Consider the following 22,066-nt stretch of genomic DNA (forward strand, 5'->3'; position numbering starts at 1 on the left):
GTGGTGTTTCCAGAAGAAATGAAGAATTAGGGCCACAGTCAATGGGGAGCCTCTGAGTCCCGGCCGTGCTGGTTTCATCCTCCCCCTGGCAGTTCTGGCAGTCGTGTCCCCCTCGCCCCCCAGGTCTGTAAGCCTGGGCATTGCCCCCTCCCTGCCTTACACACTCCTGTGCTTTCAGAAAGGTCTCACTGGCTCTTAGAAAGGCCGGGTTCTGGGTATCTTTGAATGTAAAAAACCACAAACTCCAGGCTTTTTTTCTCCTTATTTTCTATAAATTATGCTCTAAGTTCCCTGTCATGGAAACACAGAGCCTGGAAGGGTTGATGCGTTGACAAAGTCTTAGTTTACTCTTACAGGTTCAGAAGGGTTAGAGATGGCCAAGGGTTTTACGTTACACTGGTTTATTCCCATTGTAACAACCACCATTATTCTTTTTAATCTTTTGTTAAGGACAAAGAGAAGGCGGCAGGTAACAGAAAGGAGGGGGAGCGCATTTGAATAATTTCTATTTTAGACCTTTAAACAAGGCTTTTATTTTACTTAGAGCCCACATTCTCTTTGCCCTTAGCAACAAAGATTTCAAATAACAGCATTTCCCACGGAATGGCATTTCCACGTTTTGAGCAGCTCTCACAGCGATACGTACCTCAAAGGGGCATTGTGAGCCTGAATTCATTACAGCTCCATCCTCACACGCACGGGGGCTCGCTGGCCCCACTCCAGCCCAGCACTTCAAGTGTGTGTTTCTTTCCAGGCGTGCGAGGCAGCCCCGCAGTTTCCCCAAATGCCTCTGCCTATCTTGAAAGTTAAGCACGTGCGTAAGCGGTGCGCTGGAGCCGGGTCAAAGGAGGCAGCACCTCGCAGGCTGAGCCCTTTGTATCTCTAGAGCATCCCCAGGTCTTCAGAAAAAAGGCAGCAGTGTATCAGAGAGGCAAGTGTTTACATACAGAGCTGTATGTAAACATTAAAATGTAACTGTGTGAGACTCCATAGATTTGCTTGCTTTAAAAAAATGTTAAAAATTAAAATATTATTAAAATGCAGAGTGAAAAATACTTTATGTTGAAGAACTTATAGTCTGTATTTCTGGGTCCTCCGCTTTCATGCAAATGAAAACAGGCGTTTTACCATCAGCGTGATGATAAAAGCTTTAAGAAGCCAGTGAAGACAAGAAAAAGGGAGAGAGAGGGTCTTGACTGAAAGGAAAAGGGAAAAGCAGTGATGCGAGGGTGGGCTCACCTGAATAAGGCGATGGCAAAGGGACAGGAGTGGGAGTCGTCTGCGGGGCAGCATTGCTGGCTCTGAGGGAGGGCTGGGGAAGGGAGGTGTGCGTGGTGGGGACAGTCCATCATGTTTCCAGTGTTTTGGTGAGGCCAGGAGTGGATGATGCGTGTCAGGCTCCGGCTTCCCCGGCACCTTCAGAAGGATTAGGAATCGTGCTGGCTCGGGCAATGAGGAGGTGATGGGACTCTTGTCTCCCGTACATGCGTTTTCCATAATGAGAGGAAGAACACTGGGGACTGGAGAGGAGAACACAAGATCTTTGCCCCTTGGCTAAGTGAAGGGAAGGCTGCGTAGGGAGCAGGGACAGCTGACATGACAGTGAGGGATATTCTAGCAGCTTGTTCAGTGGGAGTCAGAAAGTAGCGTAGCAGGCTGGCTATGCCGAAAAATGAGGTTTGTGTTCAAGGGTAATCCTGGGAATACCTGCTGCTGGTCAGTCTGCCCCCAGGCTGGAAGAGCTAAAAGCAGTGGAGACACTGATGGTGGTGTACAAACACTGGGAAGCACACAGTTTACAGGGAAACCCGTGCCTTGGGCTAGAAATCAGGAAACAAGCCTCACCACCAGAGATCTTGACAGGTGCCTCCATTTATTAAGAAGTGCAGTGAGGAATGGGTTCCCCTTGTCCTTTTTTGCCCAAAAGACCCTTTCTCTGCTGGATCTTGAGTATGGCCAGCCTGCTAAAATGAGCATCACTTCGTACCAGTCCCCATTTTGGGGTGCTACTGGGGGGAGCACAGGAGTGTCAGTGCATGCCCACTGCCCTGTGTCATGGCCAGGGCTGGGCTCAGGTTGTGAGGTCCAGAGCACAGGACAGGCCACCCAGGAGCTGCTGGGAGGGCACAGGGACACGTGGAGGGAGGTGACAACACGATGCAGGTGAAGTCCTGCTCAGAGGGAAGTTGTATCTGGACCGTGTGGGTCAGTGCCTTTACACACACTGATGTCTGAAGTGATAAATTCTCTAAGCTGTAAATACTCAGAGTGCTGTGCTTTGCATGTGATTGTACAGGAGTCACCTTTATCAGGGCTCATCCTTTACTGGAGGAAAAGGAGAGCAGAGCACTTGGGCACCAGCTGCTTTTGCACAAGTGGGAGAAGATGATGTCCTTGGGAAGGGAGGTCTGGGATGCGCTGCTGTTCCGTGCATCTCCCGGAGCAGGGAAATCAAAGTACTGGCAAGAATTCAGCAAGAGGGAAAACTCCTGCCCTTTTCTCCTAACAACACCTGATGGTGCCTGCCTGAATTCGGGAGGCTGTCCCTAAATGCTGCAGAGCTCTGGCACTGGGTGACACAACCTGCAGGTGCCTGCAGCTGTGGAACCTGGTCCAGCGCCACCGATGGCCCCACACAGGGCGATGCTGAATGCCAAGGGCAAAGGCCAGGAGAACAGCACTGCCTGCCAGGATTTGGGACCATTTGCCTTCCAGTGCAGTTCACAGGCACTTGCCTTGGAAAGCTTACAGCAGGGAAGACAGGGACAGAAAGCTTGGATCACAAAGGAAAATTCCCTTGATTCAGCCTTCAGGCACCGTGCTTAGTCTTTGCTCCTGTCCTGAGATCCCACAAACACTAGAAAAGCCAAAAGTCAAGGGGGAGCTAAAGTTCATTACATTTTAAAAGGGTTAAAGATAGATAGGAGCATGGTTTTGGACTGAACATATCAATAGACGTGTAAGCACCTTCAGCATTTTCCAAGATCACACAAGAAGACATTGGCAATGCCAGCCAAAGCCTCCTTTGGAAAAATGTCAGTAGTTTGTTTCTTTTCCCTTTGACAGACAGACAGACAGACAGGTTGTCAGGGCCCTGAGGGCACTAATAGACCCAAAAGACCCTAAGCAGCTTCACCTGGAGGCTCCACCCGCCCCCCTGCCCATGCTCCCAGGAGCCCATTTAAGCTCAGCCCAGGGCTATAAGTCCTACTCTGAGCTCTGTTAGGATTGTGGCTCCCTCAGTTGGGCTGTTTTGTGCCTCCTGCCTGTTTTTTGGGACCCTGACCCCCAGTAGGCTCAGGTGAGTCACTGCTCGGCGCTGCCTTCCTATAGGAGCTGTTGGAGCACAACTGGGAGGGGTGGGGGGTCTGAGAAAGTTGTTAGTGGGTTTTCTGCCCTCTTGTTGCCATAGAGGTGAATGGTGTCTGCACAAAAGGTATAAGATGCTCCTTGGTTTCTTTTTGGGTAGAAAGAAATTGCAATATTGCCTTCAATCTCAAAAGCTGGCTGCTGAAATGTTTGGTGAAGTATGTCTCAGGAAATGGCTTGGTTAGGCAGAGCAGAGAGCTCATGGCTGAGTTTGGTAGCGAAAAGATGGTGTGTGGGAGGAGGCTGTAGGGGAAAACAGAGGATTATAGACCAAGAAAATCCTGCTTGGGTTTGTAGGGATGGACAAGGTAAAGCTCATCCTGTCTGCAAACTGGCAAGGGTTTTCAAGAGTGATAAGAAGCTCTTCTGCAACTGCATGAACAGCAGAAGACTTCCCAAGGAAGACATGTGGCCAGCACTGAAATGAAGGGGGTGTTTTAATGATGGTGGATATAGTAAGATGGGGAATGTTTGGACCTTCTCTGTCTTGGTACTGCCTCATGTCTCTTGGGCCTTTAGCCTGCACGTAGGGCCTGGGGCAGAGAAGTCCTAGTGGTAATGGAAGGAGGATGCTGACAGAGATCCCCAACCAGGCAGGAGGGAGAGTGAAGGTGGAGCTGAAATAGTTTTGGTGGAGTACCTGCTCCAAACCTGCTGGGACTTGAGCTCCATTGATTACTTTTGGCTTGGTTTTTATCCTGTTCCTGGTAGTTTAACTTCAGTTTTTCACATATACCCAGCAGCACCTTTGTCTAAGTAGGCACCTCCATACTGAGGTGTGCTGTGGACAATAATCTTGGTGACTGTGTGATCTCCCTGCTTGCCAGGCTGTGTGCGTGCACTGTGGTGATGGTTGCTCTCCCCAAGAACCCATAGCCCTGCTGCTGTGCTACTGGTGCTTGGGAAGGGGGGAGCTGGGATGCAGCCCACATGGTAGTGGTCAGCAGGCTTGCATTTTGGCCAAAAGGTGAGGAAGGTAGGGTCCCCAGCCAATGGTGGGGGCTACACGACCATGTTTGGCCACAGATCAGATTTGGCTAGAGTTCCAGAGAGCCATTTTGAGTCAGTTCTCCTCAGAGCAGTGAGTCTGCAGCTGGGGACTCTCCCCTTGGGTTGGGATGCTGCCCACAGAAACTCCTCGAGGTTAAGAGCCTTCTCTTATAAGGTGAGTGGTTGTGCATTTTGGGTCACTGGCCATAAACCTTAAGAATTCTTAAGTTGGTTATGTAGTATTAACTCTCAAATAACTTTCTAAACCTGTGGATTGTTGGTGTTTGTCAGAGACTCAATGCAGTTTTGGTAACAGTTTTAGTTTGTAAGTTGGCTTGTCTTGGTTTTGTGAAGTTCTGCAAAAACTTAAAAAAAAAAAACCCCAACAAAATGTTGAATCCAAGTCTGAATACCTGGCAGTGTGAGCAAATCCTGTGCTTCCGAGCTGGTGGTGCTGCAGAGCGGGGATCCTGGGGCTGCAGACGGCAGAGGGAGCCTGAGCCCTGCAGCAGCAGCCCCGGGCTGGGATCCATCCCGGAGTATCCCCTGGAACCTGACAGGTCCCGGCAGAAATCACATCACCAGCAATCGCAGCACTTCTTCCTTCATGCGGGTTGTGTCGCTCCACATGAACGAAATGAACTTGTCCACCAGAGCCCTGGTAAAGCTGCCTTGCAGATGTGTATGGCTGAACTTCAGTCAGCACTGACGAAAAGCAGCCTTAAACTGAATATTGAGTCATGTAATAGTCTGGGTTTTCACTCACGTTCAGATGCAAACTGACTGCAGAGCCATGTGTCACACGTGGGCCATGGCACGATTATCAAGTGATGAGCTATGTAGCAATAAATGCTGCAGGCAAGAGCTGCTTTCCCTGTGTTTAACTGTAAGTATCAAGGAATTTCAGTGTCAAGGCCAACAAAGCTGTTTTAAAGATTAATTTATTCTATTTGGTCACCTCTTGTACTAGGTTCAATCTCATTTAACCTCACTAGTTTGACACATCAGTCTAAACTAGAACCTTAAACCTCTAAACTCCTCTCTGCAAAGTAGCTTGTACAACTTGGTAAGGCTATTAACTTAGAAGGCTAAATGCCTGATCAGAATAAATAATGCCTTAAAATAGGGCAGCTGTAAGGCTGAGCTCTGCCTCCAATGTATGAGGCAGTAGCCACCTGGGTGACTGCCATTTATAAGCTCTTAGAGCGGTGCAGGGTTTATTCTTCCCCTCCTATTTATTATTCTCCTCCTATTCTTCCCCCACTATTAGTGCCCAGAAAAACTGGGGCAGAAGATAACTGCTGTTTCATCTTGGGATGGTGACCAATACCCCTCACCCTTTCAGTCTTTAAAGCAGCAAACCTGTGTAAGATGGAGAAACAAAACGATTATTTTCTGACAGGTATCTGACCCTACTGAGCTGGTTTGCTAACCTTGAGGGAACACAGGTCATGGGAGAAGAGTGTTCCCAAATCCTCCCTGCTCCTCAGCTGGGGAGACTGAGCCATGTGCCATCCTTTCCATGGGACTGGTGTAGAAGGGCTGTGGTGAGTCATGGGTGTGTGCAGAGACACGATGGTCATGTTCCTGACTGCAGAGGTGACTCTTCCTCTGTGCCCTTCAGGTTTACTCCTCAATGCCCAGTGGAGTACGAGCCTCCAGCTATAATGGCACATGCACATGAGTTACAGCCCAGCTTTCCCCATGGCAGAGCAGGTACAAAACCTGCAGCAAGGGCAGCACAGTGTCTGTGGTACCCACGGTGCTGGCTGGCCTGTGGCAGATGATGCTACACATGGCTAAGCCAAACTGGGACTTTTGCAGTTCTTGGGGGCTTTTCCTCCCACTGACCAGGCAGTGTGACTGTTCAAAGCTGTGGTAACCTCCTGACCTTACCAAAGTCTTTACTGAAGTCTTCTTTCCCTCTCTTGCAGGACCAACAATAGCACAGAGAACATCAAAGCCTTGTCCTGGAGCAGCGTGAGGGGCACTGTCCTCCCTGGTGCAACTGCTTCCCATGCTGGTGGCCACTTCCTCCTTGGTGCATTAATGCACTTGTTAAACATTTACAAATGGAGCTTGTTCCACCAAACCCTGGAAGGCTGAGAGGGGGCAAGATGTGGGTGCTGCTTGTAGTGCTGAGCAGCATCTCCAGCTGTGAGCTCACAGGGTGCCTGCACTCCTCACTCATACTGTCCAGATCAATAGATTGAACTTGATAGATCCTGTCTCCTTGGTAGAAGTCTCTTTCAAATGTAGACATCCCCATTTGCAGCTGAAGCTACCTCTTGATAGCTGTATACTCTCCCTGGGTTAATGCCCTGCTCCTGGGTAGCCAGGTCCCTGCCACGGTGCCAGGCCACTGTGCAGAATTTGCTCCATTCACATGTGGCTTTTGACCTGGCAACTGCTACAAGGATACAGCCTGTAATGCAGAATCATTGAATGCTGGTATCAAATATACTACTTGCTCAGATTTCCTTGATGGATTTTTTTTTTCTTGTAATCAAGGCCATCTCCTCATCAATCTGGCTTAATCAATTTCATTGTCCATAAGGCAGAGCTGCTTGTGGGCAGGTATAGCTCTGGTGATATTGAAGTAGCCTTGGTGCATGAATCAAACTGGAGAAGAGACCCTGGGTATAAAAAAAGCTTCTGTTTGTCCTAATAAAATCTTAGTGGTGTTTGGTTACAAAATATTTAATGCAGTTTTATTTAAAGAAACATCTCTGCTCTGTGAAATGAAAACAATAAACAGCTGCTGATGGCTTAATAGCTTAAGTGTAGCTGGGGCATTCCATCAATCTGAAAAGCAACTTATTGTGAGTGTATTTCAAGATGGCAGAAGTTATTGCTATGATACACCTAACCATAAATGGCAATGGGAAAGAATAGATCTTCTCCTGAGAGCAGTGACCAGTTTGTTGGGTTCCCTGTTGAGTTCATAGTCATCTGTGGCTGTGCTGAATATGGCTGAGTATGGCTAAAGCAAAGAACTGTCCAATTTATGAAAAAAGATGCCCTGGAAATGAACTCAGGACTAATGCAGGTAGAGGAAGGGAGAAGACAAGTCCTGGATGCTCTGCTACCAGAAGCCAGGTGCTGCTGCCTCTCATTCTCCCTGCAGCAGAACTGCTTGGAAGCAAAGGCTCCATGCTGTGATGCACCTCCTGTGGTGCTACCAGGCATTGCCAGCCTCCTCTCCTGAGGAAACAAGCTGTAGGCAACCAAGTGGACTTGTTGGATCTAATCCTCCATTTTGCCTATAGCAAAAATAGATTTAAACCATTTAGCAAAATCTAACTCACTCTGGTGGAATCCTAGATGGGAGGTTCCTGTAGTTCATGTGAAAGTTTGCAGATGGGTAGTGGGAAAAATTTATTGGTGTCAGTGGTGATGGGAGGAGAGAAGTCAGCCTGTAGCTGCTCTTTGCTGGTGTAGGAGCAGCTGCTTGACTAGTAAGGAGATGGACCAGCCTCCAGGGCTGTGTGAGCCTTGCATGGACCCCTGAGAGCCAAACCTGGTCCTTGGAGCTGGCAGGGCTGCCCTGGGAGGGAAAGGGACAGGAGCTGAGGATACATGGGCATTCCTATGGAGAGGAGCTGGGATACCTGGCAGGAGCATCTCACAGGGTTCCAAGCTGCACTAGTCCTGCTGCCAGTGGAGCTGCTCCCTCGCTTTGGTTTTGCTGCCTGCTCTCTGTGAACACCTGGAAACTCATCTGCATCTACAAATAGAACTTTTCTTTAGAAGTTAAAATGATAAGTTGAAATAAATGCAGACAGATACACTTTCTTGTTTGCTCTCAAGTCTGATTTATTCAAGTGTAGAGCTACTCCTTAACACTATGGTTTGTAAATCTGACCTTCCCCTTGACAGTTAGCTCCAGTACAGGTGAAAGTGGTTCATTTTAACTTGGCTATCTCTAGTTGCAATGCAGCTATTCTGTTAATTGTTTTGTAACTACCCAAATCCATCTGCTGTGTCTACCTTCAGTTGCCCCCAGGGGCTCCTATAATCAGGCTGATGGAGCCACTTGCTGGCAGGAAAAATGTCTGCTTGTGAGAACTGAAAATATGCAGTATTTCAGCAAAGCAGCCTGTAGCAGGGTCAGCCTGGGAGCTCGCCTGCCCCAGCAGCAGAGGGTGCCTGAGGAGAATAAGACACAGCACAGAAGGACAGTGTTGCTTGGTCATGCTCTGCTCCCAGAGCAGGACACCCTCAGCCAGGATGTCATGCAGTGGATAACATGTTATGAGAAGACATGCCACAGATTAACAAAATCCACTACTTCTTGTTTTGAACAAGCCATTGCCAGAATAATTTGATGTTTCTTGGTAGAAGTCAAGGTGTTTTCATCCCTTTGCTGGGTTGAAGAGTCCCATTCTGCTTTAGCTGGTCCTTGCCTATGAACTCTGCTTAGCCCTTTCTTTGTATCTTTTTCTTGTTCTATCATGCCCTTCTGTGATGGTGAAACCAAAAATGCATGCAATAGCTAAAATGGGATCAGCTGTGGCAAAATGGCATAGTGATGCCTTGTGGGTTTTTTTTCTTTCTTCCTATTTGATTTGCCTTTTTGCCTGTGACTGAGCCTCAAACATCTTACTAGAACAATCTATTTTAGCTCCAAATCTAGTTTCTGAGTGGGAATGGTCAGATGCCATGGGCCTTTAAAATTGAAAGTATTTACCCATGTACCTCATTTTACATTTACTTTTATTGGCCATTTTGTTATTCAGCTGCTTGGTAGTGTGAGGTCCTCACCTGATTCCTCCTTGACTACCCTGGCCTTTACCATCCTGGGGAACCCAGCATCAGAAAAATTTTGGAGCTTCTGTATTCACAAAGAGTGAAGCAGAACTGGAGGACAATGTGAGTGAAAGACCTAGGGCAATTCACACCTATCTGAGCAAAGCATGTTCTAGTCACCTGAATCTCCTTTTGACCTGTACTATTTGGACCAAATTGCTGGAGGAGATAATTGAACATTTGTGTTCCCTAAAGTTGGTCTCTGTACCACTGCTGTTGGTTGTTTCTGATGTGCAAAAGTGTTGCAGCCCTACAGAGAATGTTTTCTCTGCTCAGGCCAAGGGCAAAGTGCTTCAGATGCAGCTGTAAGTGCCATTTAGGTTTTTAATAAGTTCTTGCAGATCTCTGCGTGTGTGTGTGCTTTTGCCTATTGATTAAATAGGAAATATTCTGTTTTTTTAAAACAATGGGTTTTTTTCAGTGCCTGGAGGAGTACAGAAAATTTTTGTGCATAATACCAGTCTAGTACAGCTATTGAGGAAACCAAGGCATCCATAAACTCATGTTTTTGTATTCTTTTACCTTCGTTTTTTGTTAATCAACAGAGTGCTGAATTGCTCCCCAGGAGCTGGCTCTGTGTAAAAGAGCCCATTAGTGCTGGGCCCACCTGAAGGCAGGGTTTGCAGGGCTGGCAGCTCCAGGGCTGCTCCCCATCAGGGAGCAAGTCACACAAACAACGGTGCTGCCCAAACTGCCTTCCCCTATTCCCAAGGGTACGTCCTCAATGCTCCGATTGATTTCTGTCGCTGACAGCACTGACTGGTGTACACAGGATTTTCTGGCTTTGAGAGCCATCTACAGAAAGTACATATTGATTGGAGCCTCCTGGGACGGGTGGGTGGGATAAGCTCATTACCATCAGCCCCTTCTAGAATGTAGTGAAGCTTTTATGAGTCAATGGCCTTAGCTGAAAAACTCCAGGTGAACTTCGGGATAAGGTGCCTGAAAAACTTGCTGCCAGCAAACATAACAGAGTTTTGAACTAATGAGCCTTTTTGAGAGAGTAAAACATTGAATTTCTTTCCAAAATAGAAGAAATTAAAATACTGGAGTCTTTGAGCAGCTGCACTGTTAAGGGCTATAATATCTACTGAAATATCGTTGCTGCTGAGCCAATTTGCATTTGTGGGCACCGTGGCACCTCTAATTACTGCTCAGCGGTGAAGAAGCCTGCAGGTCAGCAACTGTTGGTGGACGGCTCCATACCAGCACTTGCGCTGGGCATCCAGTGGTGTTACTTTTGTATGGAGTCTGAAGAAAGGAAAGGGGTCCTAAAGGAAAAAGAAAGGAAGAGATGGAATGAACGTGCTTGCGGTGGGGGGAAGCAGTCATGTACAGCAACAGAAGCCTTGGTAGAAAAAGGATTAAAATTAACATTTAAAACAACCGTATCTCTTGGCTGCATCACTGGATACAACTCTTCTAAATGCTAATTCTCATCCTCTTTTTATAATTTCCTAAGTCTCCTTTCGCATGGCAAGCCTGAGAATTTATTTCCATCTCCAGTTGGTGCTTTAGCAAATGGAAAACTTTGATATGAGTTAAACTGAAAGCCTGTCGTTGTTAGAAGCCTGTTGCACTGTCAGACCCGTGATCCTCCTGGCTCTGGAAGTGGGTAACTCCCAGCTTCAAAAGACAGAACAAGAAACTGTGAAGGAGGTGGGTGTCAACGTGTGTGACACCGTGAGCCTCAACTTATGTGAATCCTCCTAAGATCACCCAGCTTTGTAGAAGACCACATTGTGACATGAGTGACCCTCAACCTGATAACTTCCATGACTTTGTCATCCTTCTACTGCACCACTAATTCCTCAAGGGGAGAGCTGCAGGATGTGGTTGTGTCAGGAACATCGTTATTGTCCTTTGTCGTCATCCCAAACATGTTATCTTACCTCCCACTTGGAACTAGACCCTCCTTATTGACTGCCAAAACAATAAGGTACTGATGGATGTCCTCAGAAGTAGCTTTGTGCTAATTATCTAATTACAGCTAATGACTGTTTTGTGCCTGTATTAGCGTATGTCAGTGCTCCTCATAGTCTACTTGAATAAGATATGCAGATTGGGCAGTGAAAGGGAAAGTGCTGTTTGGCTTTGCAGGCCTGTTGGTGGGTGTATCTGGGTGCATGGCTGCACCAGAGGACTCCACCGAGCAAGGAAGACCCCTCTCCCACCAGCACCTCCATCACCCAGGCGAGAGGGTCAGAGGTGCCAGCAGCACCAGCTGTTGTGGGACCCCTCCTGTAGGCCCAGGGAATATTAAGCAGGAGGATTAAAGGCTTTCAAAGATGGAATAAGTTCTGCTTTCATAATATTTTTCTTTTCAGCCTCCACATGAGTTGGCACAGGTTGGGGCACTACAAAGCACTCTTTTTTTTTTTTTTTTTTTTCCCTGCTCCGCTCTTTTTTTTTTTTTCCCTTACTCAGAACATCTTTAATTCTTGGCAGGGCTAAGTCTGTGTGTAGAACATCTTTAATTAATTCTTGGCAGGGCTAAGTCTGTGTGTAGATAGGAATATGCTCCAGCAAAGCTGGGGCCTCCTGCAAGGCCACTCGCTTGGGTCTCTTCACTCCAGGACTTTGCCCGAGCACAGACTTTGGCTGCGCGGTGCTCCTGTGGCAGGTAAGCAGAGCTGGTAGAGCAAAGGCACAAACACCAGGACCCACATGTGCAGTGGGGAAATGCAGGCATCTAGAAATGAGGTAGAGAAATTATTTTCTAGACCATAAAGCCAACTGAAAACTCCCAGCCAAGAGGGAGCAGATCAGATCATTGCAGCGTGACCGTTAGTAGCGAGCTCTGCACTGGCATTCCCTTTCCAGAGCAGAGGCATCTGGAAACAGCTGCCAGGTTTGGCAACAAGACCTGGATGACCATGTCTTCTAGGAGCATGGAGATGCCCACCTGGCCCCTAGAGTTGCAGCGCTCTTTCTGCTAGACCTCATCCTTGACCACACCTGCTGTCGTCCGCAGTTCTGTGCTAAAAGTAATCAAGATGTACATGTCAATTGAATATTCTCCAAACAGTGTCTCTTCTCCTGTCTTCTCAAAGTGCTGGATCTTTCAGAACCTGCACAGATTGGAGCCTGGAGCACCTGCCTGGCATTGGGAGAGGAATCCTTCCACAAAATCAGCATGATGTGAAAGTGCATTTCAGTCCTCCTTATCAACCTCCTCTGAAGGCTGCGGTACCCTCACTATCACCATGGCTGAGGGCATTGGGGACCTACTTCTTTGCTTAATGTAAGCCAACTGATTTCAGTGGGCACTTGGTGCCTGTGTACACTTTAAGATTTGGATTTTGAGGATCCCAAGTAAGAACATAAATCAGTGTCAGGTGTTTGTGGGTTTTGCGACTCAGCTGGAGAAGGCACTCAATATCCTCGTAGCAGTTTGCTCAAATAACACTTCTTAAAATCCATTTTTCTGAAGGGGTGGAAAAAAAGAAAATCAGGAGGGCAGCAAAGATAATAATAGCCAAATTTGCTCCTGGATATTTTTTCCCTCTGTCTTCAAAATACAGAATTGTTACTGCCAAAGTTCATGATTCCTTCTCTGAAACTGTTCTCTGTCTCTTCCATGGACAGTGCTGAAATATAATGCAAATGTGAGCAGTTAAAAAAACCCCTGTGTGAAGGCAACAAAATCAGATTGGTGTAGTAACTTGGTGACGTTTATCTCCTTTTCCCTCCACCCTTCCATAAACAGCGCTATTTTACGGGAAAAGAAATCCTTTTGGACTTTTGTAGCTGACTTGGAGCTATAGACCTTTACTACTGCAAGAAGAGGATAACAGGAGAGAGAGAGGTAATTTCTAAAGTGAAATTAAATTAACCACAAAATAAAACATTTCCAAAGACACTTAATTTCATGCCAATTCAGAGGAGCCTTTTGGATTTATGCCACCTAAAACCAAAATATCACTACACACTTCAGGACTGTGGTTCTTTTAATACTCTGTGTTGCAGTTCAGAAACAGTAAGGAAATGTAATTAGATCTTGTTATTCCTATACTACTAATTAGAATATGTTTTGCAACACAGTAATCTAATGAAAGAAGAAATAATAGACTTTACATAATTACTCATATCTTGTAGTAATCCCCGGCTGTACAGATTATTTTTCAGAAACACGAGCAGTATCTTGCAGAAAAGATGACATTTATTGGCTTACTTTTCCTCTGTATGCTGATGAACATCCTAACAGGTAAGATTACTGCTGAATTTATTCATGTTTATTTTTTTCAAGCAGCCAGACATATTTTGTTACTAATAAGGCATCATCACTTTTTTTTTTAAGCAGCCAGACATATTTTGTTACTAATAAAGCATCTTCTATTTAGTATCAGATATTGCTCATGTATTAATCACAACTGCTCTGGCTGTTAGTTAAGAGGATTTGGTTTGTAGCACTGAGTGACTGCAAACAGAGAATTCCTTATTTAAGAAACAAAAACCATTTGGCTGTGCAGAGAGTCCTACATGTGCATTAAAGAACTTGTCTGCTTCTGGCTACACAGCAAACCTTTTATTAACAGAAAGCCCTTCTTTGTGGGAGCTGGTACTGATGAGTTTCCTCTTTATCTACAGATGCCCGATCAATCCAGGATGGAGATGGTAATTCTTAACGCGGCAGACTGCAAAGTGAGTCTGAGGTCAGCTGGTACAAACAGTGAATTCTCCTCTGCAGACAGCATTTGCCTGGTTCATTTGATTTGTTATATGCCATCCGTGCCAGCTTGTTGCAAACTTTACTCTGTAAAATTAACGTCTGACAATAGGATTGCTGAAGGCGCTTAATTCCCACTAAAGACCCTGGTCCCAAGCTAAGCCTGGTGAGTGGAACGGCTCCCGCTTATTTAAATGGGCTTTAATTGAAATCAAAATACTGGCTTTAGCTTTGCTGCACAGAAAGGCATTGGTAACTATGAGGTCTGAGCAAGTGTTTACATTTTATATATGCTTTGGTGTTTGCCCAGATTTGGGCCCAAGGGTGAAATGCTCCTGCATTTTCAGTTTGCTTTTGTTTTCCTGCTGAACTGGAAATCTTGTTTCAATGAATATCAATGGTAACTATGAGGTCTGAGCAAGTGTTTACATTTTATATATGCTTTGGTGTTTGCCCAGATTTGGGCCCAAGGGTGAAATGCTCCTGCATTTTCAGTTTGCTTTTGTTTTCCTGCTGAACTGCGTTTTTCTTACCTTTGAACCACTAACAATTAAAAGAGTCATTTGTAACTCCCAGACCTGATTCCCAGCAGCAGTTCTGGACGGATCACTTACTAACCTCGGTGGGCTGTGGAAGTGCTTTCATCTAGTTCTGGTGCAGAAAGAAGAGTGGATTTTTAAAAATTTCTCTAAAATTTTATTAAAGGGCTGACATATTAATCACTAATAATAGAGCTAATATACTTGCAGTCTTAAAAAGGAAAGGGGTTATAGTCAAGTCACTAATTCTGTTCTACAAAATTGTAACTGGAAAGCAGCAGACTTATAACCATATTAGACATCTGAGAATTGTCTGTCCTGAACAGTAATACTATACGTGTGTCTTGTTATTGGCAAGAAATACTGACTTCCACGACCACAAGCTTAAAATGTACCAATTGCCACAAATCCAATTAAAGAAATGTTGGAATAAATCCCTTAGCACAGCCACCCTGTGGTTCGTGTCACTTTGTGTGATTAGCCCACTGGATTAGTGTTTGCCTTTGATTAAAAAAAAAAAACCCTCAACATCCTAATGATGTTTACATGGGCTTACTGATGATTATTATTAGTTAAGCTCTCTTTGGTGTTTTCAGACACAATTCTTTCTGAAAAAGAAGTTGCATAGAAGTATCTGCAGTAACAAGGTACTGCTATTGTTGGTGTACATCTGGGCTAGTATAACCAGCAGGACAGCCAGCAGCATCCCGGCTGCACAGACACAAATATGGGAGAGTATTATAGCAGATATGGAAAGCAGGAAGATATATATGGAATAAGGGCTAACATGATTACTTCTAATTCAAAACGTTTTCCCCTGTGCTCCATTATATTTCCTTTATGGCTCTGAAATCTTTTGAATGCAGCATCTGTGCTCCCACAAGTGGAAGGGTGCTATTGCATATTTGTGCACAGCCAATATTCCTGTGGCAACCTCTTCAGGCAGTCAGGAGAGCGTGTGTCAATCTAAAAATAAAACCTTGCTCAGGCAGTGTCCTGCTGCTCTCATTACCAACAATTACGGTTTTCTTTCACACTGGGCCAAGCGGCAGACTGCAAAGTGAGTCTAAGGTCAGCTGGTACAAACAGTGAATTCTCCTCTGCAGACAGCATTTGCCTGGTTCATTTGATTTGTTATATGCCATCCATGCCAGCTTGCTGCAAACTTTACTCTGTAAAATTAACGTCTGACAATAGGATTGCTGAAGGCGCTTAATTCCCACTAAAGACCCTGGTCCCAAGCTAAGCCTGGTGAGTGGAACGGCTCCCGCTTATTTAAATGGGCTTTAATTGAAATCAAAATACTGGCTTTAGCTTTGCTGCACAGAAAGGCATTGGTAACTATGAGGTCTGAGCAAGTGTTTACATTTTATATATGCTTTGGTGTTTGCCCAGATTTGGGCCCAAGGGTGAAATGCTCCTGCATTTTCAGTTTGCTTTTGTTTTCCTGCTGAACTGGAAATCTTGTTTCAATGAATATCTCACATTTTCCTGAATATTCCTAGAGCAGGGACAAAAGCAGCTTTCTTCTAAGTGGCAAAGTCTTTCTTCTCCGTTTCCTATGGCCCCCTGAGAAGAGGCATGACTCTGGGGTCCCAGGCAGTGCTGGGGCAGCAGGGACTCAGCACAGCAAGGTGATGGTGCTTATATTCCTCATATTGTTATACTGGGCAGAGGAAATGGTGTGGAGAAGGAATGGGGAAAACCAGCTTTAAATTGTAATTGCTCCTTGCTTTTAAATACCCATCTGCCTTCTAGAAATCAAAGCATCTCAGGGAATTCTTGAATTGTCCCCAGTGCTGGTGGTGTCCCTTCATTCTGCTCTGGTGAGACCCCACCTGGAGTACAGCTGAGAAAATCGGGGTTGTTCAGCCTGGAGAAGAGAAGGTTCCGGGGAGACCTTATAATGGCCTTTCAGTATCTGAAGAGGGCCTACAAGAAAGCTGGAGAGGGACTTTCTACAAAGGCATGTAGTGACAGGACAAGGGGTAATGGCTTCAGACTGGAAAAGGGTAGATTTAGATTAAATATCAGGAAGAAATTCTGTACTATGAGGGTGGTGAGACACTGGAAGACGCTGACCAGAGAAGCTGTGGATGCCCCATCCCTGGAGGTGTTCAAGGCCAGGCTGGATGGGGCTTTGAGCAACCTGCTCTAGTGGAAGGTGTCCCAGCCCAAGGCAGGGGGGTTGGAACTAGATGATGATTAAGGCCCTTCCCAACTTAAACCACTCTATGATTCCTGCCCTCTCTCTTGTCCCATTCCTTCATTCCTGGAGCAGAGGGCACTGGCTCCATCAGGTGAACAGCCATCTTCTGTGGTGTGGAGCATGGGAAGAACAATGGCTCTGCTGCCCTGCTTCTGCCAGAGGAGACCAAGGCCTCCCCAGAGAACCCCAAACCACGATGGTGCCTAGGCTTTCAACAGGAATTCTTCATATCCTAGTGACCTGCATAATATTTTTTTTTTTTTAATTTTAGATGTCTACCAGAGATCTGCAGCCTTGCCATACTGGCCCTTCTCATCCAATGATTTCTGGTCTTATGTGGAGTATTTCCGGACCCTGGGAGCCTACAACAGGATCGAGGAAATGGCCAGAGCCTTCTTTGCCCAGTTCCCTTTTGGAAGTCACCTTGGCTATCATGTGCCCAACCACGAGCACTAACCGCTTCGCAGTTTCAGCGAATACATGGCTGCCAGCGCATGCACCCCGAATCGCCCCCTCAGCCGCCTTACAGCAGTCATGGGGGCCATCTCATGCTTTAAAGTAGCTTTTGTGTGGAAAAATTAGTCGCATGGGGGTGAAATCAATAAACTCCTTGATTCTGCTGTGGGTTTTGGGGAGTTGTTTTTTACATGTTGTGAGAAACACTGACTCACATCTTAGAATTTAAAGAGGACAAAGTCACCGAAGCAAAGGTTAAAAAAATAATAATTTAATACGAAACAGTGCTGAATCGGGTGCACCAAAAATAGTTGCACGATGATCTTTTAGCTTTCAGGTATTTTATACCTTTATCCCGGCTGCTTGAGTTTCTGTCTCTCTTCTCATTGGCTGAGAAGTTGGAGCTCACATTCTTCCCGACCCCTTGACCTATTACAGGTTTATTTTGCACTTTTTCCCATATAAGGCACACATACACCATTCTACAAAATTATTATCCTAAACACGCCTTTGATTAGTTGATTAAACTACACGTTATTTCAGAGTCTTTGCTACCATCTACTTGGCAGATTTACCAGACTGGTTTCTTTGGCCTTATTGATATTCCCCTACCCTTTGGGTTTTTGTGTTGAAGGCCATGGTCCAGTCTGTTTCTCTTCACCTAGATAACGCTCTGCCAACAAGGATCCTTTGACAGACCAAGGACATTTCTGGGGATTAATTGGATACAATTTATTAGACTCTACTATTACTAAGGCTTCTTTGTTAGTACTATCACACTAACAATGATACATCAATTAGCTGAAGCAAAGCTTAGCTTATTTCCCACAACGTTAACCAATCTCTGAGCACACAGCAGCCCCTGAGGGAGCCGGCCGCCATCTTCCCCACTGCAGGCCCGGGGCGATGCCCTCGTCGCTATGGCAACGGCGGGGCCCGCCCTCGGGGCGACCAGTGAGAGGTGAGTCCGCCGAGTGCGCAGAGCGGCCGCCGCTGCCCGGCCTTAAAAGCGGAAGTAACCCCCTCCTTCGCGGCCGGAAGTGGCGGCGCGGAGCGGAAGCGAGGAGGCTGCGCCATGAAGCCGGCGGTGGACGAGATGTTTCCTGAGGGAGCCGGCCCTTACGTGGATCTCGATGAGGTGAGAGGAGAGGAGGGGAGGGCGGTGTCTGGGGAGCTGACTGCTGCGCCGGGGGTGGCCGGGGTGCTGGGTGGCGGCGGGGCCGTGCGGCCCGGCTGCGGCCCAGAGGCGCTGAGCGCCTGCTTTCCCAGGCAGGGGGAAGCACGGGGCTGCTGATGGACCTGGCCGCCAACGAGAAAGCGGTGCACGCCGACTTCTTTAACGGTAAGTGCCGCCGCCTTCCGGGGGAGAGGGAGCGGGGGGTCACCGCCCGCCTGGCGGGGTTAGTAACGCCTTGAGCCTGCCAGTGGAGGAACTGAAGATTATCAAACCAAACCTTCTTGCTTTTTCTCTGTTCTCATGCTTTTTGGTGCCTGGTATCGCCAAAGTTCTCACTAACCACGCTTCTAGTGAGCGCTGTCATAAGAATGCTTTGGTGTTAAATGATGCAGGTGGGAGTGACACAATGCCTGTGGTTGCCCTCCTGAAGGTGTGAGGCACTTTAGTGTGTTAATCACTACAGGGGAAAATGCCTTGGATTTGTTTGTGTATCAAATGGCTTATATTAAACAGTGCAAATGCATATGAAAACGTTGACAAAACTTTACAAATTGGCTCTGGGTATTACTGCTTTTTACAGATAATTCTTTAATTTCTTAAGGTATGCATGCATATGTATCCAAGGCAAAATAAAATTTGTTTTTGTATGTTTTCTGCATTTGAAAGTCACCTGTATGCTTACAAGAATATATGGCTGCTTTTAGAGGAGAACAGCTAGGAATCTGGCCACTTAAGGGTGGAATATAAACCACCTCACATTTGGTTGCAAAGGTGGTTTTTTATGCTTCTTAAGAAGTATATTTAGACGTTTCAACGGTGACTTTCAGTTCTGTTACTAAATCTGATTGCTGTGGTGGTGTTGATGTCACAACTCTGAAATAAAGTAGGTTTCTCATGTTGCACAAGACTTAGAATGCAAGAGAAAAAGGAGGTTCAACTTGTGATATGCTCTCAACAGTTGTGAGGGTCCAGACTTAGTTGGAGCCAGCATATTTAGGAGTAAGTATTTCCATTTAAGTGCTCCCATCAAGTTGTGGTATTATATTCCATCGGTAGCTTAGGAGTCCTACAAGAATAAAGACTGAGTAGTTTGTGCTTAATATACAAAGAAGACACTGAAGAAAGAAGTTAAGAGTGCTTCCCAAAGATGACTAGAGCAGCTGTAATTAGCCAACCACATTTCACTAGTCTAAGTGAGATGAGTTTCCCGAGAGAGAAATATTATTAGCACTTTCACAGCAATGAAACATTTTTTTAAGGAAGGGATTTTTAACAGTAAATCACAGATGTGAATGTCAGCCTGCAAAATTTATAAGTGTGTTTCTGGATATGATGAGCTAAATTCTGCAGGAGTGTCTGCATCTGAGACATGCTGCATGCGTAAAGCTAGTACTTGTTCAGTTCTGAAGTCAGAATCATGGTTGATCCACTCTGAATGTGATGGCTACCTAATGCATTTATAAAAGCCCCTACTTTGAAGCTTGACTTTGCTTTCATGAATTTAATTGCAAAGCTTGTGTTGTACAAGTGAAGCAGTTTCACTCGTGTACGATAGAGGTCTGGCTTGCTTGCTTCTCTGGCTCTTCCCACCCTGATGTTACATTTCAAGTAACTGATGGTGGAGTAACTCATTTACTTAATTCAGCTTTATTTTTGTTTTTAATCCAAATAATGAAAAACTGTACTTGTGGAGTATATGCAGTTGTATGTAAAGTTGAAACTTTTAAGGTTAATTTTACCGTCTCTTATTTTTCTGACCAGATTTTGAAGATCTCTTTGATGATGATGACATCCAGTGAACTTAGTTGTCCAGCTATGCAGTGCTGAGATGTGGATTTTGTCTTTGGGATCACCCGTGGTGTCCATTATTTATTAAAATAATCAAAACAGGAAAATCACCGAGGGGGGGAAAACCTTGTATAAGCTACTTGGGGAATATGAAAACCAGATGGTTAAAGGTAACTAAGGAGGGAATTGTGGACTGTTATTTCTAGGAAGCTCTGTGTAGATTTTTCTGAAAACTTTACTTGCTGATGTACTCTTCAATAAAATACTAAAAAAAAAACACCCAACACCCCCCCTCTCTCTGGGATATACTTTGAAAGTAGATACTGCTGTTTTCTGAGCTCTCTTACAGAGTGGTTTATTTTTTTTTAATAAATAATTCACTATTACTTTTTTTCTGCCTAGAAGAGTTTTGTTCATCTAAGGTGCTGGGTTTTTCTGAATAGTCTGACTCTCAATTGCCAGTTGTGCTGAGTGTCCATAGTCTTCTCTTTCAAGACAGATATTCAGCTACCATCAATACTTCTAATCTAGGAAGTATGGGAATAAAAAGTAGTAATTTTATCTTGATATTTCAAGCAGAGAAGTGTTCTGGGCTATGGGAATGCTTGGATTTAAAAATCTAATTTAATTTTTGAAATTGTATTCTATAGACAGAAAATCATTTTAGGATTCAGGTAATATAATTATTCATACTTATATGTATATTGTTTATGAATCTGTCTGTTAATTCAGATTTTGACACAAGTTTTCAGAACACTTTTAGAAATGTTTGATTTTGCACCCTTTAGTGACCACAGTGAATCTCAGAATGAAAGGTGAGTTTCTTAATTCAGAATCAAGAGTTTAATCCTATCTAAACTTAAGTCATCTGTATTCCCTAAATTGATCAGAAAAATAATACTGTGTCTGATCTTTCTTTAAAGCCTTCACGCTAATTAAATTTCACCTGGAGTGACACCCTCTCCTCTTGTGCTTGTTCACATTCTCGCTTGTATTTGCTTTAAAGGAAATCTTAAATGTAACGTAAGTATGCTGGCCCCGAGCTTAAAAATGTAAGCACAATAAAACCAGTGGGACTAGGTGTCTTTTTCTTGTGTTGATGTGGATTTCTCAGCATCCTCTGTTTCATCATGCAGTGTACATTAAATCCACATTCTGACATTTACTCTGCTCAGTGTCTGATATTGCGGTGTGTCCCTGAAGGATTGCCCTTGCTGAGGCACTCTCTCTTTTCAGTGCTTGCTTTGCTTAGAGGTGGGAGTTTCAAGCTTTCCTCATGGAAACTGATATAAACATTCTGACTGAGTGGTGGCAGCTGTGTTTGGGCTGTTTCTAGCTTTGGTGTTGTGCTTTCTCCAAACTAGATCTTGAGAAATGAGCTGCTACCAGGAAATGGAGGCTGCAGTCTGGGCAGGTGTAAAAGATGAAATGGATTTAAGAAACAACCCTTGCCTCCTCTGCTCTTTTAGCTACTTTCTTTTGCTGATTTCCAGATTCCTTAAGAAGGTCACCTTAGTTTTGGAATACTTCCGTGTCTGTGTTTTATATAGGCTTTTTTGTTTTTCATTTGCCTGCCTTAAGTTTGATCACAGCAACGGTATTATATGATACAAATCCATCTTGAATAGTTGCTCTTCAGTATGAATGATGTTCTAGTCCCTTCCACCTTCTTTTTAGAGATGTTCAAAACCTCAGTGCAGCGTTGGTTTGAAGGTGAGTAGTTCTAGTTTTGTCATGTCATACTGCTTGATCAAGACATGGAACCTGTCTTCGTGAAGCTGGCTGGAGGGCAAACGACATTCATGGGTCCAGCATGGCCTGAAACGTGGAGTCTTCATCCTGGGTAGGGTATAGCTACCCGCTCACGGTAGGTGTAGCTAACTCCTTTTTGTGAAGCTTTCCAGGATCTCAGTGTTTCATGTTGCCCCACCTTGAGTACTGTGTCCAGTTTGGGGCATCTCACCACAAAAAAGAAACTGAGGTGCTGGAGTGGGTCCAGAGAAAGGCAACAAAGCTGATGAGGGGTCTGGAGGACAAGTCTTATGAGGAGAGGCTGAGGG

The 22,066-nt window shown here is 45.3% G+C and overlaps 2 protein-coding genes across 3 annotated transcripts; both read left to right on the plus strand.

The window, feature by feature from the left end:
• Positions 1-13,323: 13,323 nt before the first annotated feature.
• OTOS (otospiralin) lies at positions 13,324-17,205 on the plus strand. Of its 2 annotated transcripts, XM_014966270.1 has the most exons (3): positions 13,324-13,375; positions 13,759-13,785; positions 16,857-17,205. In XM_014966270.1, the coding sequence occupies exons 1-3, from the start codon at positions 13,324-13,326 to the stop codon at positions 17,039-17,041; spliced, it is 264 nt and encodes an 87-aa protein (XP_014821756.1). In that variant the 3' UTR covers positions 17,042-17,205. The 2 variants fall into 2 exon arrangements, 1 of the variants encoding a protein (XP_014821756.1); XR_001414552.1 differs by lacking the exons at positions 13,324-13,375; positions 13,759-13,785 and adding an exon at positions 15,504-15,627 and having other exon boundaries at positions 16,857-16,974.
• Positions 17,206-18,040: 835 nt separating this feature from the next.
• On the plus strand, positions 18,041-21,087 carry MYEOV2 (myeloma overexpressed 2). Its single transcript, XM_014966300.1, has 3 exons — positions 18,041-18,179; positions 18,311-18,383; positions 19,980-21,087. Exons 1-3 carry the CDS (start codon positions 18,117-18,119, stop codon positions 20,015-20,017), a joined length of 174 nt encoding a protein of 57 aa, XP_014821786.1. The 5' UTR covers positions 18,041-18,116; the 3' UTR covers positions 20,018-21,087.
• The last annotated feature ends 979 nt before the right edge of the window (positions 21,088-22,066 follow it).

Source organism: Calidris pugnax, unplaced genomic scaffold (assembly GCF_001431845.1).
Source record: "Calidris pugnax isolate Ruff unplaced genomic scaffold, ASM143184v1 scaffold65, whole genome shotgun sequence".
Taxonomy (NCBI): Eukaryota; Metazoa; Chordata; class Aves; order Charadriiformes; family Scolopacidae; genus Calidris; species Calidris pugnax.

Bases quoted from the DNA above. Each gene is read 5' to 3' on its own strand.
- MYEOV2 (XM_014966300.1), top strand. From the start codon at position 18,117: ATGAAGCCGGCGGTGGACGAGATGTTTCCTGAGGGAGCCGGCCCTTAC. The intron at 18,180-18,310 runs GTGAGAGGAGAG...CTGCTTTCCCAG, and splicing joins CTTACGTGGATCTCGATGAG to GCAGGGGGAAGCACGGGGCT. The intron at 18,384-19,979 runs GTAAGTGCCGCC...TTTTCTGACCAG, and splicing joins GCACGCCGACTTCTTTAACG to ATTTTGAAGATCTCTTTGAT.
- OTOS (XM_014966270.1), top strand. From the start codon at position 13,324: ATGACATTTATTGGCTTACTTTTCCTCTGTATGCTGATGAACATCCTA. The intron at 13,376-13,758 runs GTAAGATTACTG...CTTTATCTACAG, and splicing joins GCTGATGAACATCCTAACAG to ATGCCCGATCAATCCAGGAT. The intron at 13,786-16,856 runs GTAATTCTTAAC...TTTTAATTTTAG, and splicing joins ATCAATCCAGGATGGAGATG to ATGTCTACCAGAGATCTGCA.